General features: G+C 38.5%; 1 protein-coding gene across 1 annotated transcript in view; it reads left to right on the plus strand.

Annotated features, from left to right (window-relative positions):
* Positions 1-18,964, plus strand: part of NRG3 (neuregulin 3) — a gene marked incomplete at its 5' end in the record, with an annotated part of 1,038,127 nt that overhangs the window by 447,106 nt on the left and 572,057 nt on the right. The window contains one exon of the mRNA XM_077746451.1: positions 9,640-9,769. Within this exon, the coding sequence (XP_077602577.1) occupies positions 9,640-9,769 (130 nt within the window). The remainder of the gene's footprint in view (positions 1-9,639; positions 9,770-18,964) is intronic.

The following is an 18,964-nucleotide window of genomic DNA, read 5'->3' on the forward strand; positions in this document are numbered from 1 at the left end:
GTGTTTCATTGTGTGCTCAGATCAACGGATGAGAAGATGAATGGGTTACTGCAAAATATAGCTTCCCAATTGTTCTTACACTCACTCATAATAGAGTGACTAGTGGCATTTGGTTAGGAAAGGCTTGAATATACACACCTTAAGAGAGTCCAAGACTCAGAGCAGGTGGAACTGCAGAATGCTGAAGAATGTGCATCTGTGGGAGTCATTCCTGCCTTTCCATTTTCTAGCTGTGAAATCCTAAGAATATTGCATGGTCCCTCTGTGTTTCAGCTCTCCTTCTGCAAAATGAAAATGATATTTATGTCTGAATGATAGATTTATTCAAGCATTGTTATCACATGTTGACTTCTAAGCTTCCTGTTCATCCTAAGATTGTCTAGTTTCAGTTGTTACAACTAAGACAGCTAATGACAGTTTTCGAAGGTGAGATATACAGCAGTATGCTTTGTTAATTGTATCAACTGTCAAAGTATTACAGTTGTTTTATTCTAATTGGTAAATAACTGCTGCTCAAATCCCCCTGCATGAAGTCTCTAATCGACATCCAAGATGCCCTGCACCAGGGTTTCTAAACTTCCTCAGTATTAATCTAGAAACTAAGGAATTAAGATCAGCCTTGTAGCCATCCTACTCCTTACCTTCCATGTGAATCACCAAATACTGGGAATTCTACTTCATAAATCTCTCTTAAATCTACCACTTCTTCCCCTCATATCTCACCTAGATTATGCCTTATAGGCCTGCCTATAGATGCTACCCTCCAAATGGATTATCCACATTATAACCAGACAGGAGATGAGGACTATATGATGGTCTCCTTTTAGTCTCTTTCCCTGCATTTGCAAGAGGACTGAAGGAGACCTTGTCATTGACACAGAAGCAATGGTCACTTACTTAACACTATTAGAAGATGGGGGTGTACTTGGATGTTTTATGCAAAGTCGCCTTATCATCTGTCTGGTACCAAATAAGAGTCACAGGGTACATAGTGGACTATTTGGAAACATCACAGTCTGGCTGTCAGAGGGGTCATTTCCCACTTTTTCAGACATTCCCTTACTTACACATGAGCAGTAGCATTGGAAATTACAAATAGCATTATAACTGTATTAGAAATTCTAATACCATCAGCTGAGGAAAGAACATTACCCTTTGTGGGAGACTGGCCAATTTTGATTTCCAAAATGAAAAAGAGTCCTGAGATTATTGGGTGAGGCCTTTCAAGCTGCTCCAGCTTAGAGACCTCAGCTAACAGATTTCAGGTCTCTGCCTATCTTCTACATCAGGGGCATCAGGGGATTTTAATAAGATGCCATTTTAGACCTAAATCCCTCAGCTCTCCTTTCCACGTTATGTTCCCTAAGCAACCTTCTACTGGAATTTGATTTCTTGTTCTTTTGAAAATGGGACTGCTGTCCCTGCTGAGGACAGTGTTCCAATGTCTTCAACTCTTTATTTCCCACATGCACCTTGTAACAGCCTCCCATCCAGTCTCCCTGAACTCCACTGAGAGGCTTCTGTAAGTCAGTAGGTGACACGCTCACCTTGACAACACACCAGAGCTGTCTAAAACTCCACTTTTGTTCTCATTATACAAAATTACAGAACACTTTCTCACTTGTTTCCCCACGCATGCCAAACACAGAAGGCCCCCTGTGACTTCACTTCCCTGTCCCCCCCCTCATATTTGTCGGGCTCCGATTACATGGGACAAAATCAGGCCGTTTAGGACTCTGTGACTTTATATATGCTGTTCCTTTGACCTATCCACGCCAACAGGTGCCCACATGGCAAAACATTTCTAATTGTTTTAGGCCTATGTGAAATGTGAACTCCTCCTACTGAAAGCCTTGGCCAAATCCTCAAGTTAGAAGTAGCTGTCAATGTTTGGAACTTCAGTAAGTCTTCATCCCTGCCTCTGAGAGCATTCAAATCACTCACAATTGCAATGTAATTGTTTACATGTCTGTTCCCCACCCTTTTCCTAAACTAGACTTTGAGTTCCTAGGGACCTGGCAAGGTCATCTCTATATTCCTAGAATTTATCTAAGGGCTTGACATGTAGTAGGTGCTTAATGCCTGCTTTCTGAATATTATAAAAGTGCTAACGATAACAGCTATACCAACATCACTGGCCCATGTATACCTTTAGCATGATAAGGTAAACACCACCTTGTAGCTCCATATCTGTAATAATGTGTTTAGAGATAAATGATAAAAGAAAAAAAAGACATGTTTATACTTCTAGGAATGGACCTGAGGCTCACTGCTAAAGATCAGAGTACTTTCATTTTTTAATGTCCATGTGAACATGGTCAAGTTCATATGTTCAAGTGAAAAGTAAATAAATCTCTTTAGTAAATATTTATATGTTTGTTTACTCAAGAAATTTCTCCCAGATTCAAATCTTTTACCTGTCAAGTGTGCACAGAGATGATATTCAAAATATTTAATGAACAGTGTGGAAATGACAGGACTAATCAGAATAAATCTGTCCATAGCTGGTGCAGAGTCAATGGGATCAATGGTATGACTAGTTGAGTCATACCAGTTTGTGAACCAGTTTGTGGAGGAAGAATAGGTTTGGGGAAGAAGGACAAGACTTGGACCTTCTACAAGTTTATTTTTTAGGTGCCTTTGTGATATCCATCAGGAAGAAAATGTAGGAAGATTGGGTTCAGAAAAACCTGTGGACTAGAGGTATAACTTTGAGAGTTGTTGACATGTAAGTGATATCAGACAGGATCACCCAAAGTAGCTAGCTCTCAGAGAATTACCTGGAGAGCTTGTTAACAGAGCACCCCACCACTCAGTTTCAGTTTCTGATGTAGTAAGTTCAGGATGAGACTCATAAATTTTTGCTAATTCATTCTCAGATAATGCTGATGCTGCTGGTCATGGGACCAACTCCTGCAGTAACACTCACCTGGGAGATATGTAAAAATGGGTGGGAAAACAGGGGAAAAAAGATCTTTGGGAAGCAGGATAGTGGAACAAGTCAGGCTTCATTGAGTCGAATCCAGAAGCTATCAGCTAAGAGTCATGTGGCGTTGGGCCAATGGTGTAACTCTCTTAAGACTTAATTTCTACCTTTGTAAAATAAAGAAAGTAAATAATAGCATAAATTCAGTGTTTTTTTTTCTAAAGTTTATTTATTTATTGAGAAAGAGAGAGAGAGAACATGTATGCATGACCAGGGGAGGGACGGAAAGAGAGGAGAGAGAGAGAATCCCAAGTGTGCCCCATGCTGTCAGCTCAGAGCCAGATGCAGGGCTCGATCCCACCAACTGTTAGATCATGACCTGAGCTGAAATCAAGAGTTGGAGGCTTAACCACTGAGCCACTCAGGTGCCCCTACAGTGTTATTTAAAGCCAAAAAATATAGCTAGTGGAAAATGCTTAGCACTGTGTTGAATATATGTTTGGACTTATTTGAAGACTAGTTCTTTTTTTTTTATCACCAAATATTTTATTTTATTTTTATTTTATTTNAGACTAGTTCTTAAGCCACCTGGCTTTTAAGTTACATGAGACAGGTGGCAAAGACTAAAAAGCAAGAGGAACATCAACATTATGTGATAACCTGGAAGCCAGTGAACTAGGCGGGAGTGGCTAAGAGTGTTAGGTACTTCTGAGAGTTCAGAGACGATGAGGAAAAATGTGTAAACATCCATTGGATTTAGAGGCAACTAGTGATACAGAAAGGCCATTTCAGTGGAGTGACTTGTGGGGCAGAGATAGCGTCTATGAAGTGTACAGCAGAGTGCCTATCAGAAGCCCAAGGACTTGTGACAAGGGCCTTAGAGAAGCTGCTTTTATAACTATTATAGCTGAAAGCAGTTTGCATAGGCATGTATATGCATGCAGGTCGAAGGAAATATATTCAGCTGTAGCATAAACTCTACGATTCCCAAATAAATGCAGTTCCATCGACAAGCTATGTCTCTTGCAGGCTTATTTAAGCTGCTACAGTTTTTAGCAGCAAGATTTCAAACAGTAAGGTGGCAAGTATGTTATACAAATTTAATAAAGGCCCTTTCTACATTTGCTACGGTAACTGATGGCTCTGGGATGCATCAGCAACTGTCAGTCCTCACAGCAGCCCCGTGACTCCACTGAACTTTCAGATTCCTTGCCCCACACTTTCCATTTCTCCCATGCCAGCAAAATGAACAACGTCTGGTCTCTGGCAGCAGGAAGAAAGCTATCTTTGCCTCTTGCCGGCTGAGGAATGGTTTGTTTCCTTTCAAACACTACTGCATTCTTTTCCGTGACCATTAAATATTTTATAACTCAGTCTCCTGCCAGTGCTCCTTACGAGATGCCCAATAAATGGCAGATTTCAACTGGGAATTGTAATATATGACAGTGGGTTTGATTGACACCATTCCCATGGAAGACTCTACTGGAGTCCATGACCATATAAAATGGGTTCTAGCCTGTAAAGGTTTTTGCTAATCCTAAAAGCTTTTAGATTACATCTTTACTTTTCTTTGAGAATTCTCATGAAATCAGTGGGGAAGGCATGAACTGCTGGGTGACTCTGACATTTGCAAGCCAGGAGTGTACAGAATGTGTCTAGAGTTTATGCTGCCTGCCATTGTTTTCCTTCCCTAGGTGTTCTTGCTCTTCATATCTAGAAATCTTTCTCCTGTGCCAATTAAATCATGCCCATTCAAGACCCAGCTCCACTGCCAACACTTTGGGATGCCTTTGGAGATAACTGTAGCTTGAATTAGGCTCTCCCTTTATTTCAATTATCTACTGCAACTATTATCTGTAATAGTCTATTTAATGCTCTCGTTCGTGCAACAAAATCTCCATTCCCACAGTGTGCAGGGTTGTGCTGGCAACAAAGAAAGCCTCAATAAGTAATATTCAGGTTCAACTTACTACTTAAGGGGGGAAATCATTGTTTTAATTCATTAAAAAATTAACTTTCACTGCAAAATCTGTAGAGATTTCTGTTTCCCAGCCTTACAGTTTCTTCCCAATTTTTCCTTTAATGAATTAACCACCATGACTTTCCACTGTGCATTTAATTACTGTACTGATTGCTTACTATGTATGCTACATGGCATGGAGAGAATACAAAACTCAGAAGCAAAGCACTCTCCCTGACCTCTCTGGGGATAGAGACCAAAACCCATAAAAGTATAAGAAAATACATTAAACTACATATAACATGTGCGAGATGAGTGGTCTGGATAATTATACAGCCCCTGTGACCCCAAAGGAACGGGTACTAGTTACTCATGCCAGCAACCACACTTTCTCAGCCTGAGACCTTGAGCTTTGGTCATGGTGCTTGGAAGGCCCATCCTTAGCACCATCTCTGTTCTTCTGAAGCTTTGGACATTCCTTTGTCCTCTCTTTGAGACTGTCTTCCCTAATTTTTTTTCTCCTTCCATCTCCTCTTCCTATGGAGCTGACTTTTCCCTCTTCTTATCAGTTTCTGTACACTTTATCTAAATTGCTTTTAGAGCTCTTCTTGAGTCTGAATGTCTAAAAATGTATTCATATGCTGTTTTTCTTTTATGAAAAGCATGTATACTTTTCCACACAGGACGTTCAGAAAAATGCTCGTGTATGAAAAGGCCATTTTTCCATAGACACTGGGTTCATCTCTGTGTCAAGCCATCTGTAAGACTTTGGATCAGAGATGTGAAGACCTACCTTATGGCCTAGTCAGTTGGGAGATTCATGGGCTGATACAGTGGAGAGAATTCCTGAGAAGGAGGTACACTGCAGTAAGAGAGCCTCAAAAAGCAAATGGGAATTCATGGGAATAGAGGGCCCCTCCCATCTTAGTTTACTTACTTGGACTTTCATCCAGGTGATTTTTTGAAGACAATCAAAAGCTCTATCTTAAATATATTTATCAGCTTACCTTCCTAGAAACAGAAGAATGCCCTTTGAATTCTAAATACATGACAAAATAGTACCATATACTGTGGCCAGTTTAGTGTACTAGACTATTGTAAAAGTGAACCCATTTTAATTATATACACAGGTTCCAAAGATGTTGGGTAAGTTTACAGATGAGAGTTCTGTGCTTGATTGTTAAGGTGTCTGAAGGTTTTTTAGGGCCACGAGAGTTTGTAGTTAGATCATATCTATTATGTGATTCTCCTAAATGCCCCATGTTTCCTCCTCAGAACAAAATACTCACCTGGATATATTAAAGCACACCGTACCACCTTAGGGCAAGAAGAAAAATAAAGTAGAACACTCATATTTTATATTTATTTTGTTTCCATTTGTGTTCAGTTTTTTAATTTTTTTAATGCTTATTTTTGAGAGAGACAGAGACAGAGCACGAGTAGGGGAGGGACAGAGAGAGAGAGGGAAACACAGAATCTGAAGCAGGCTCTAGGCTCTGAGCTGTCAGCATAGAGCCCAACACAGGGCTCAAACTCTCAAATGGTGAGATCATGACCTGAGACTAAGTCAGACCCTTAACTGACTAAGTCACCCAGGTGCCTCCATTCATGATCTATTTTAAATGCTTATGATATATTTTATATGTAAACCAATTAACTGAATATATACATACATGCACTTATAGGCAGATATATAAATATTGGAGAGTTCATCCAAAATTATTATTGTCTCTTTGTTGGGCTTTATTTGGGTTATGAGTGATAGAAAGCCTAATAGTGATTAGATACCATTTACTTACTTTATTTACTACTTAACAAAAGTATGTAGGTGGTCTTAGAGTTAGTGTAGCAGCCTAGTGATTCCATTAAGAAATGTTTTTATCTTTCCATTGACATATTTGGAATGGTGCCTTATCTTTCCATTGACATATTTTGGAATTTTTACCTCATGGTGAGTTATATTTACTTTGTGATTTTAGGTGAGTAGTGATCTATGGATACTGTATGGTGGCATGTGAATTCTAAGGTTTCAAATTTATTGATGATTGCAGTTTACTGATAGAAGGATCAAGCCTAGCATTCTGTTTTATTAAGATATTAAAAATATTTAACAGTGGAGTTGTATTGAATTCAGTCAAGTCATTGCATAGGTATAAGCATGTATAGTTTTATTTATTTTTGGATTCTCTAAGCTATGGAAATAGAAGACTTGAGTACATATTAAGTCTGACATCTCTGTACTCTCCCACTTTGGACTTTGCAGAGGTGTTTACTTGGGCCTCTGATCCTCTATAATGTGCTGATAGATGATAACGTGATGGGGATGGCAGTTGGTAGAATGGGGAGGTAACCACTGGAGACAGCAATTGTCAGATGGAAACTAATTGATTGTAATTGCTTTGCCATTGTATTGCTCTTGGAGTCTGTAGCTTGTTAAAACCACTGATTATAAAATAAGGACCTCACTTTTTATGCTGTAGGTTATGTTAATGAAAAGCTGTTCTTAGAGGAATGATCAGTGAATATCAATAAATGGATAATAAGAAATTAAAGGAAAACTTAGCTAGCTGATTATGAGTTAATATACTTCAGCAGGCAGAGTAGCAATCAGCTGTGTGGTGTTCCATATTGAATATTTTGTTTAGAGCTCTTGAATTTTAAATATTTCCCATAGAAAGAGAGATTGATTCTGTGTAACTATTTATCACATACTGTCTTGAATAACAGATCTTCCCTGTAGATGAGATCTCCTGGAAAAGGGAAAATGTGTCTGTTTTGCAGAGCCTTTATTTTGTGCCAAGGAATTAACAGATACTTTGAAGTGGAAAAATCAATTCCTGTTGTACACCAAAAAAAGAGGATATTAGAAGTGGGATTTTCAGTACTTACAGCATATGAGCAGTATATGAGTAAGGATTTATGTGAGTCTGAGGGCAATGTTTGTTTTTCCAATATCCCTCAATATTGAAGTAGGCATACTAAAATGGTAACACTGATGTGAAATTATATCTAACTGTTGTAAGATGTGCATTAACTTTTATATCATTGTAATGCCTTTAATGGTCATACCTTTTACTGGTGGCATTTAAACTGTTAGTAGTGTTAGAATGATCAGATTTGTTGAAGACATTTGGACTGTGATTGTGATTGTGATTCAAGGCTCAACCTCTGACCTTAAGAAACTCACAGACTAAAGGAACAGACAAATGTGTGAACATACAGCTACTAGCAGTGTTGAATGTTGAATGCAGTGATGTGAGTGATAAAAGGTACTAGGGAAACAAAATGGGAGAATAATATAAGCTCTGAAGGATTTTGGATGTCTTCCAGCAAAGAAAAAGATGGTCCAGGAGGAAGGGGCAGTGTGACAGCTCCTGGTGTTTGGGGAAATAGAAACATAATTGTAAATTAAGTTGTGTGTCTTAAAGTACAGGAAGATGATACTAGAGGGCAAAATTCCACAGGGCTTAGGTCCTTCATTGAGGAATTTGGAGTTAATCTTATGGGAATGAGACCCACTGAGGGTTTTCAGATGTGTGAAGGACACGAGTGGATTTCCTTTGAGGACAATCACTTTCTCCTCAGTTTGGGTGATAACAGAAAGAGGCTCATAGTGACTTCAAGTAACTAAATCGGTACCATAACCCGATCCATTGACCATTATTACTAATCTAGATCTATGAAAAGGAAATTAAGAGAGCTTAAATGCAGAATCATTTCTTCATCTTTGACTGTTTAAATATATTTTTTCTTGAATTGGTAGAATTAGTGCTAATATGTTAGTTGCCTAGAACTCTGAAATTAGAAAGTCTCTACATGTGATAACAGAGTCTGGGTCCAGTACGTACTACATACTTATGGCTAGTTTCATATTTGGGAAGAGGATGTAGACATAACAGCTTCGCTTAAAACTATAAGGAATTATGATTTTAAAAGCAAGTGTTTAAAACAATGCTTACAAAATGACAATAATTTGGTCCTGTTAGACATTTACCAGAAACATTTTTCACATTTGAGATTCTGTTTAAGAATTTGGAACATTTGCATTTTAATCACATAAGGAAAGGAGAATGTGAAAGAATAATTGGTTCAGCAATTATCCAATTAGACCTGTAACTAAAAACAAACAAACAAACAACTCAGAGAAACTGACATTGGTTTCCACAGAACAGTCACAATATGCACGGATCAGATGTTTCATGGCATTTGGCAACAACAAAGGGAAGGAGATGCTTCCATACCACTTGTTTCCATACAACTGAAATTAATGAAGGTAGATTTGAGATGTTTGTTGAATCATTCAGCTTTTACTGTTAATGTGTCCTCCGATGGAGCTTCTACAATGATTCCAATTGTTAAAATCTACTGGAGAAATAAAGATAACTGAATACGAGACTTTTCTTAAGGCCGGTGTTTTGGAGGCTGGGAAGTCCAAGATCAAGGTGCCTGCAGATTCAGTATCTGGTGGGGACTCTCATGGTTCATAGAGCCCTGCCTTTTTGCTGTGTATTCACATGACTGGAGTGGGTGACAGAGCTTTCTGGGGCTTCTTTTATATGAATAATAATCCCATTCATGAATCAGTCATCTCCTACAGGCCCACCTCCTGATACCGTCTTATTGTGATTAGGTTTCAATATGTGGATTCGGGGGGATGCACAACATTCAGTCATAAAGTGGTCCTATCCAGTTGCATTGCTTCAGTCCCAGAATGCACTGCTGACGCTGATTTTTTGTGTATTTCCCTCAACAGATACAACGACATATTCCACTGAGCGCTCTGAGCACTTCAAACCCTGCCGAGACAAGGACCTCGCATACTGTCTCAATGATGGAGAGTGCTTTGTGATCGAAACCCTGACGGGATCCCATAAACACTGTCGGTAAGCCACTGGCAGCACACACTGGGGACATGCCTTCAGAGAGGGCAGACCTCTGCAACTGTACATGTCATTCAATGGCAGAATTAGGAGGCTTCATATGGGAAGGGACAAGGCTGGTAGCTTTAGTATTTGAGGAAGGTGAATCTGGATTCAAATAGACAAGATTTGAGTTGTGCTGTAGCAAAGGAAGGTTTATTTTTATGTCTACTAATTTAATACAAATAATGATGCACTCTAGAAGCCTGCAGTTTTGGTGCAGGGTTTAAGTACCTTGGCTTGTTCTTAGAAATAACGCCTTCCTGCAAAACTATCGACTGTAGCCCAACAGAGCAAACTGCTCATCTAAGATCTAGGGTCTCAGTGTTGACTGAGTCAACCAAGCCCCAGACGGTAACAGTGTCCAGAGAAAACCATCACATCTTGATTCTGCCCTCGTTTATTTATTTCATTGTTGTTTTAAACACTTCTCATGATGAAACATTCTCCAACAAGATGTTGTAAATGAAATCATAGTCCTGTTATAGTCTAGGTAGAGAGCTACTTAGGGCAAATTCCTAGTAGAGATCAGGAAGTGTTTAATTGGTTTTGAGAACCTTAAGGTTATATAAATGCTAAAAATAAAAACAAGTGGAGATAAGTAGTGCACTTGTAGACACTGCAGCTTTAAGGTTCTGTAGAAGAATCAAATTAGCATCCAAAAAATATTTTCCACTGAGCTTTCATTTCTAGCACTACCCTAGTAATTTGTTTTTCATTGCAATTGTTTATGCTTCAGTGATCATATATATCCACACCCCTTTCCTTCTCTTTATTTACTCTTCTCATATGACACAGTTATTAAATTAATTATTCTGAATCATGAAGCATGGGAAATTAGGACTTTTTTCTCTGTATATTGCTATTATAAAACTTTATTCTATGTTGTTTTAAGATGGCATGGAGAAATGAGTCTTGTAGTTAGGAACTTAGAATGTGTGGGCAAATCCTGCCTGGCTCTAAGTCCGTGAAGATGAGTTGTCATGGTGGGCAACACAGGTTTGGAAGAGCTGATAAGTTTCAGTGGCAGATCTCTGTGAGAGTAACCAGGTATTCTGTCAGGATAAACAGAACTGTGACCTTTCCTCGCCCTTGACAGCATGGCTTCCTTGTGACTTGGAGGGTGCCATTACATGTACCCCATTTAAAAATTTGCACTCTATTTCTGTCCTCTGTGAAATTGAGTTGGGGATGATGGGGGATGGGTATGTTCCTTCCCACATCCTTCTTCTTTTGTTATATTTATTAGGTCAGTGTAAGCAGAGGTGGAAATCACACAAGTGACTTTAAGACCCCAAGGGAGATGCAGAGTGGTATATCCATTCAGAGCATGCATTGTATCCAAGCTCTCATAGATACTCAACTATATGTTAAAGGGATCATCATGTGGAAGTGGGAAATGAAATCAGTTGGGTTCCTAATCCATTGATGGAGGGATTAATCAGAAGTCTCACCTAAAGCAGTGACTTTCCAGATGGTGTTTTACCCAAAGAGAGGATCAGATCAGGCTTGACACAGTGTGCAGGTGGATGTGATTATCTTTTCCAAAACTTAGAATGTTGAAAATAACAAGATAATTCTTAGTCTTTTCAACATACGGCCTCACTATAGTCTGTATTAGTTCATGGTGTATCAGTTTGCTAGGGCTGCTAGAAAAAAAGGCCACTGATTGAGTGTTTTAAACAAGAGAAATGTATTTTCTGACAGATCTGGAAGCTAGAAATCTGAAATCTAGGTGCTGGCACAGTTGTTTCTTTCAGAGAGCCTTGATGGAAAGGCACCCTTTCAGGTCTCTCTCCCTGACCTAGAGATGACCGTCTGCCCCTTGTGTCTTCTCATTTTCTTCCCTCTGTACAGGTCTGTGTCCAAATTTCCTCTTCTTATAAGGATAGCAGTCATATTGGATTAAGATCCACTCTAATGGCCCTATTTTAACTTATGTACCTCTATGGAGACCATCTCTCCAAAGACTCACATTCTGAGTTACTGGAGGTTAGGACTTCAACATATTAATTACTTGGGAGACAAATCCACTCTATGACATCAGATTTCATGTCTAGAAAAGAAATCCTTTGCTTTTGTGCATATATGCATGTCTAATTCTTTTGCATACACAAGCAGAGATAAATCTATGATTCAGCTGGAACAATGTACATGTATAATAATTTTGACCCTCTGTCTTCATATTTCTTGCATATTTCAGCACAGACAACCTGTTATTTAACATAGAGTCACAACATAGCTAATCATGACAAAAGACCAGCCTACGACAGAATTGGAACTCGAGTAGGTTAATAGATGCCTATAAATCTCTTACTAGAGTGTATGAATAAATCATACATCGCGTGTGCCTGCTATTCATCTCCTGGGCTTTGCTGTGAATAAAAAGCTTACATTTGTTCCTGCATCAGCCACTTCTAAGAATTCCCATGTAGTTATTAATAATGTGCTATTTTGTACAGCACTCTATTTAAGTAGTATGTTTCATTCATCCTTCTTCTGCATTCGACAAATGTTTATTGAGCACCTCCTATCAACAAGATATTGTTGAATAAATACATACAGAAATGAACTTAGGAATTAAGTCGTGCTGTACTTTGTAATGCACTTGAAGTAGATGAAGTAGTTCATCGTCAAGAAGTAAGGAAAACAAGGGAAGCACTTTCATGTGACTGACACGCTACTGGGGTTATCTTTGTGATACATTACTAACCGGACTATGTTTCAAGTTAAACACAATTTAGTATATTAGAGCCACAATATATAGGGGGTGTATGTGAATCTATCTCATTAAATAAATACCTTCCTTGTGACATTCAAATGGGAGAGACATCAAGATATATTTTTTCAGTATTTTGTAATCATATGATAAATCCTGTGATTGCGATTCTATGGGGGGAATCAATTTTTTTCCATGTTAAAAAAGATTGATAGTGCTGTAACACTTTTCTGTGTACTTGGCAAAGAAGAACAGAAGTAAAACTACCTAGATCATCTCTGGAAGAGATCCTGCAAGTATATGCTCAAAAATGTTCATGGCGTGAAAGTTGAGATGAGGGGGGTTTCATATTTTTCTCTTTGTTATTTTCTCACTCTTTAATGTATTTTCAGGTCTTTCATAAAGCCATTTTTAGTATTTAGAAATTACAGAGCAAGCTAATGAAAATTTAAGAGCAACACCAAAATTCTAAAAATAACTTGAAAGACGGGATTTTAAAGAAAAATAGGGGCATGTGGGTGGCTCAGTCAGCATCCAACTTCGACTCAGGTCATGGTCTCGTAGTTTGTGGGTTCGAGCCCCACCTCAGGCTCTGTGCTGACAGCTCAGAGCCTGGAGCCTCCTTCAGATTCTGTGTCTCCCTCTCTTTGACCCTCCCCTGCTAATGCTGTGTGTGTGTGTGTGTGTGTGTGTGTGTGTGTGTGTGTGTATTAAAAATAAACATTATTTTTTTTAAATAAGTAGGCAAACTTGATGTTGAATTTAAAGTATCTTATGAAGCCATAGATCATTGGCTGACTGACTAGTGAAAGCAGGACCTGGTATATTGTGATGGAACTCAGTTTAGAGTAAAGAGAGATCCATAAATCAGAGGAAAATTGAGAGGCCAATTGGTCAATAAATTTGGTTGGCTATCAGGTAAAACAAATCAAATTTGGATTTTTACTTCCTTCTTTATATCAAAAGTTGTTTTTAGTGAATTCAAGAGTTAATGTCAATAAATAAAGTCTTGAGGAAAACAGTAAATAAAATTACATATTTATGTCAGCAATTGAAAGGACATTTTGAGCAAAAAGCAAGGAAGGAAAAAATAAACAGCCTAGACACAGCATTGTTTTTTGGTCTGAATGCCATAAATCAGAAATAAAATTAAAAAACAGATAAGCTATCTGTAAACTTTACAATAAATATGCCAAGGAATTAATATGCTGATGAAACTACATAGATCACCCAGTGTAATACTAAAATTAAGTCTCAGTAGGAAGATGGGCGACAAGGGGAACTTACTCTTCCTTTAAAAAGTAATACAAAATAATGAATAAACATGAAAAATACTCAGCATCACAAAGAAATGCCAATTAATTTTTTTCACCTACCATATATTTAATGATTTTTAAAAGCAAATAGTTTTGGGGCGCCTGGGGTGGCTCAGTTGTTTAAGCATCCGACTTTGGCTCAGGTCCTGATCTCACGGTGCGTGTGTTCGAGTCCTGCATCAGGCTCTGTGCTGACAACTCAGAGCCTGAAGCCTTCCTCAGATTCTTTGTCTCCGTCTCTGCCCCTCCCCTACGTGTGTGTGTGTGTGTGTGTGCGTGTGCGCGCGCGTGCACATGCACTCTCTCATTCTCTCTCAAAAATAAATAAACATTAAAAGGTTTTTTTAAAAAAGCAAATACTTTGGTGAGTGTAGAGGAAGAGCACATTCTTCTTCACTACCTGAGGGAGTACAGTTTGTTAAATATCTTCTGTATGTAATGTTTCAGTATGTTTCAAAATATTTATATTGTTTCTAAAAGTTTAGTGTACAGAGATGTATAGGTAGATTTATTTGTAAGGATGTTTACCACAAATTTATTTGTAATAGGAAAGAAAAAGCCTGAATGTATAATTCTATATAAATTACAATATATCTATATTGGATGAATTCAACCTAACTGGAATTTTTATAATGTTTTAAGGGCATGAATGTGCTCATTATATCATGTTTTATATGAAAATTGGGATATTGTAAAGTTGAACATATAATAGCAATCCAGTTCTAAAAATGAACCTTAGGAAAAAGACTAATAGGCTTTAAAACTATTTTCTTCTTCAAACCTTATGAATTTTCTAAGAGCTGCCTGTTGCACATGTATTTCATTTATGTAATAACTGGTTAAGAGACTTGACCCTTGCTTCTCCTCTGACCATTAAGAAAGATAGATAGTGTCCCCGTCTCTGTAAAAATCAAGGTCATTATAATTCACTATTATTAGGCTGATAAGAGAACTTTCAATTAAGCCCTTCCAGATTAAATACTACCAAGTCTATTTGAATGTGTCTGTTCTTTCTTTTATTAATAATTCATTTACACTCTTTACACTAATTCTTTTCCACGCTGAATTCATGTGTTCTGAAACATAAAAAAATGGATTAAAGGACAGAAAAACAGATTGTACGGAAATAAATCTGGGTGCCAAGGAATGCAAGTCACTAGAAACTCCTTGAATCAAATTCTGAATAAAAGCAGGGTATCCTCTAATATATTTACTCTTATGTCCTTTCTAGAAATTTTCAGAACTTGGGAAATGGTACTATGTGTAATCTGTTTCACTAGAGTCAAAGAGGTAGCCGCTGTAACTGAAAAGATTGGTAGACATTTGGCTGAGCCAAACATGTTTTGAGGCCAAATTCAAGTTAAAAGGATATGCCTCCTCTGAATTGAAGCTCATTAGGTGTTTCACCAGCCTTGCTGTAAAAATGGATTTTCAAAACTTTGGAAAGGATAGCATTTGAGCTGAATTTGATCTGTAGCGATCATTTTGGAAATTTGTCAAGCAATTCACTTGAAGATGTTTGAATCGCTTGAAATATGGAACTGCTGGAAAAAGAGAGAAGCAGTGCAAGGCAACAGTCGCCCAAGGCACTACTTCTCTTAGAGGGCTGATGGCCTGGGAAATGATCTAGGTGAAATGCTTGCAGGACTTGGGGAACAGGGAAAGCAATTAAAAGGAGGGGGAACCCTCAAGGAATTGCTGTTCCTTTGTGTCGTTCTGCCTGAGGAGGTTTTGAAATCAAAGCTTCCCTTTTGAAGAGAATTGACTGGGCACAATGTAACCATTTTCTGATGATGTACTATATAAAATTATAGGACCATCCCTGTCAGTGCTTTGCTCCGTCACTTTGGAGGTCCATTAGCTCTCCCACCCAGTGAGGGTCCGCTTTATCAAATGGTTCTCCAGTAAGTGCTCAGAGAGCAGCAGCTAATGATTCCCTGTGGTTGACGCAAGGCAGAATGGAAATGGAGTTTGGCACACATCCCTGAGCCCCATTGACAGGAGATGATGGAGGCTGAAATACCTCTAACTCCAGGCCTAGTGGCAGAGCCCTTGCGGAATGGAAGTGCCTAACAGGGTGACGAGCCTCAGAAGAACTTTCAAGTTCATCAGATAAATCTTTGTGAAAGTGTTTGCCACAGTCCAGACATAATTAGAGTAATTTGCAATAGCCTGTTAATAATGAACTGTGTACTGCTTGCACCTGACAAGAAGAAATGACCCAAATTATAACCATTTGTCCCTTCTCTGTGAATGGAGCTTGTGGAAATAGTCTCACTAGTTCCAAAAACAAAAACAACACAGTGATAGTAATTTTGCAACTTTGTGACACTCAGGCATTAGTTTACTTAGTTTGAACTATATGCAGTAGACCCAAGCTGGTGTTCTTCAGGAGCCGTTTAAAGATCATAAGAGAAGCACATGTGATAGAGCATAAAAAAAAATATGTTTTTAGCTAATGCCCAAAGATTCGTCCCTTATTTTGATGTTCTCTAAATTGATTGTCAGCTTTAGTTGAAGCATGAAATGGTGTTTCTTAAGGTGGTCGTTCTGATTCGGGTTTCCTGTTATATCAAAGAATTGTCATAATGTGTATTTTAAATAACTTCCTTATATGACGTCAGAGGTACATGAGGCAAGTGTGAGCATTCAAAAAGATGGAGTTAAAAAGTCTGCTCAGCTTTATGCTGGGTGTATGAGATTTTTTTTTTTGCAAGTCATTTAATCAGAACCTTCAGTCCTTTATTTAAAAGACAGACAGACAGACAAATACTTGCCCCAAAGATTGATACAAGAATTGAAAGCAGCAACATCTAGAAAACTCCAGATAGACATTAGGCACTCTGTATATACCTGTCTCGGTTCTTTCCTTTTCTTCCCTTCTACTTACATTGAAACCAAACCAAAACATGTTTTCTAGAATCCTGTGAGAGAAATTGAGTGTGTGTGTGTGTGTGTGTGTGTGTGTGTGTGTGTGTTAATTAATCAATTAATTTTTGAGAGAGAGTGTTGGGGGAGGGGAAGATTGAATGAGCAGGGGAGAGGGGTAGAGGGAGAGAATATTAAGCAGGCCCCAGTGCTCAGCAACGAGTCCTACATAATGCTCCATCACACCACCCCGGAATCATGACCTGATCTGAAATCAAGAATCAGTTGCTCCACCTACTGAACCACCTAGGCACCCTTCATCTATGTATTTAATTAAGAAACCTAGGTTTTAAAAGGAGAGAAAGGCATACCAGGGAATTCCTTGTGTGTTCAAAGGACTCAGGCTTCTCTCACTGCTAGTTCTGATACTCTGACAAATCAGCAACTTCTGTTATTTATCCCAATTCTGCAGCCAGTTCTTGATTTTCCAAGATTTTCTTCTTGTATAATATAGCTTTAAGACTTGACTTTCCTACATCATCATTGTAACTTGCCGCTATTGTGTTAACTATTCCCATTTGGACTGGTGGGTTAGATTCAGTGCTCTACTGCTAACTAGCAGATGGACAAATTACATATATTTTCTGTGACTCGGTCTTCTTATCTGTTAAGTGGAAACAAGAATATGACTACTTTACAGGATTGCTAGGAGGATTGTTATAAGTAAAATGTACTTGTCTGGTATAAACAAATAGTGAATTTAATGGAGTCAGTGGGGTATAATATAATAAGGTGTGTGTGTGTGTGTGTGTGTGTGTGTGTGTGTGTGTGTGTGTATGTGTGTGTGTTTGTCTGCACGGCTTTGTTTGCAGATCATTTGACTTGTGCCGGGATTTCTGGATGGGTACTCAGAGGCTCCTGACCACATGAAGTTTAGCTTAGAACCACTAAGGAGAGTCAAGTGACTCAGATAAATTTTTGAAAAACACAGTAATAATTGATTGTGGGCTAGACCATGTTTCAGAATCAAGGACCATTATAATTATTCAAGCAGTAAACTTAGAGGAAAAGCAAGAATAAGAGGCTACCATTTGTTAGGCACATTCTCCCTCTTCTGTAGATAGGAATATGCAGAAAACTCCCCTCTCCTCTACCTGTACAGGCCATTCTGACTGTGGACCCTCCAACAGCAACCCCTGGATGTGCCTCTCCCCCAGGTACAAGCTTCTTGCATGTGGGGGTCACAGACCCGTTGGGTTGGAGTGATTTGGCATCTCTCACACTCAGCCAGAATAATGTGATCACATTTGCCATAATTTAAGTGTCTTATGGATTCTTTCACCAAATTTATTTTTAATATTGAGAACATATCCATAAATATCCTTTTAGCTAGAGACAGTGTGTACAGACGTGAACAGCATTAGACATGGTAACACAGGCCCTGCCACGCAGGCTTCTCAGGCAAACATTCCAGTAAAAAAACAGGATGAAGATGGCTGTGCTGTTCTGCTTCAGCTCCTGGGGCAAGGAGAGCATATGCACCACCCTCCTGCCGTCTACTGAGGAAAGGACTCCTACTCTAGCCTTTTGTAGAACATTGGGCAGCATTTCCATCTTCCTGAGGGTGGTATGTCTTTTCAGTTCACTTTGGTCTGAGCATCTTTGAAAAAAACATAGAATATTTAAGGACCAGATCACATTGTCTATCTATATCTGTATCTATACTGTATCTACGTCTATATGTATTATCTATATGGGTACACATGTATGAATGTATGTGTATGTATATAGATATGTATGTGTATATAGATATATATGTATGTATACGTATATAGATATGTGTAAATAGATATAGTTATATATATTTAAATTTTCCAACATATTGTAATTTGAATGACCATATAGGTTGTCATCTAAACCAAAAATATTTGAGATGTAATTAGCAGTTTTAATAATTTTTTCTGTAAAATAAGCATAAACCAGGGATACCTTAAGCTCAGTGGGACACGCAGTTGGTTGCCCTAATTAGATGAAACTCAAATTCATGGAAAAGCAGGCAAACTGCATGTATTTTTCGTAATACAATTTTCACAAGATTGTACCACCTCTGTGTTATCATCCCCACTTTCTCTGAATCACTTGAGCATTCCCTGAGTCACCAAGTCTGGATGTGAGGCAGAGCAGGGGCTCCCAGAGCCCAGGTTTCCTCCGTTGAACCCCAGATCTGTGGAAATACAGATCCAGTTAGTGTAGTCT

Source organism: Crocuta crocuta, unplaced genomic scaffold (assembly GCF_008692635.1).
Source record: "Crocuta crocuta isolate KB4526 unplaced genomic scaffold, BGI_CrCroc_1.0 scaffold28, whole genome shotgun sequence".
NCBI classification, from domain to species: Eukaryota; Metazoa; Chordata; class Mammalia; order Carnivora; family Hyaenidae; genus Crocuta; species Crocuta crocuta.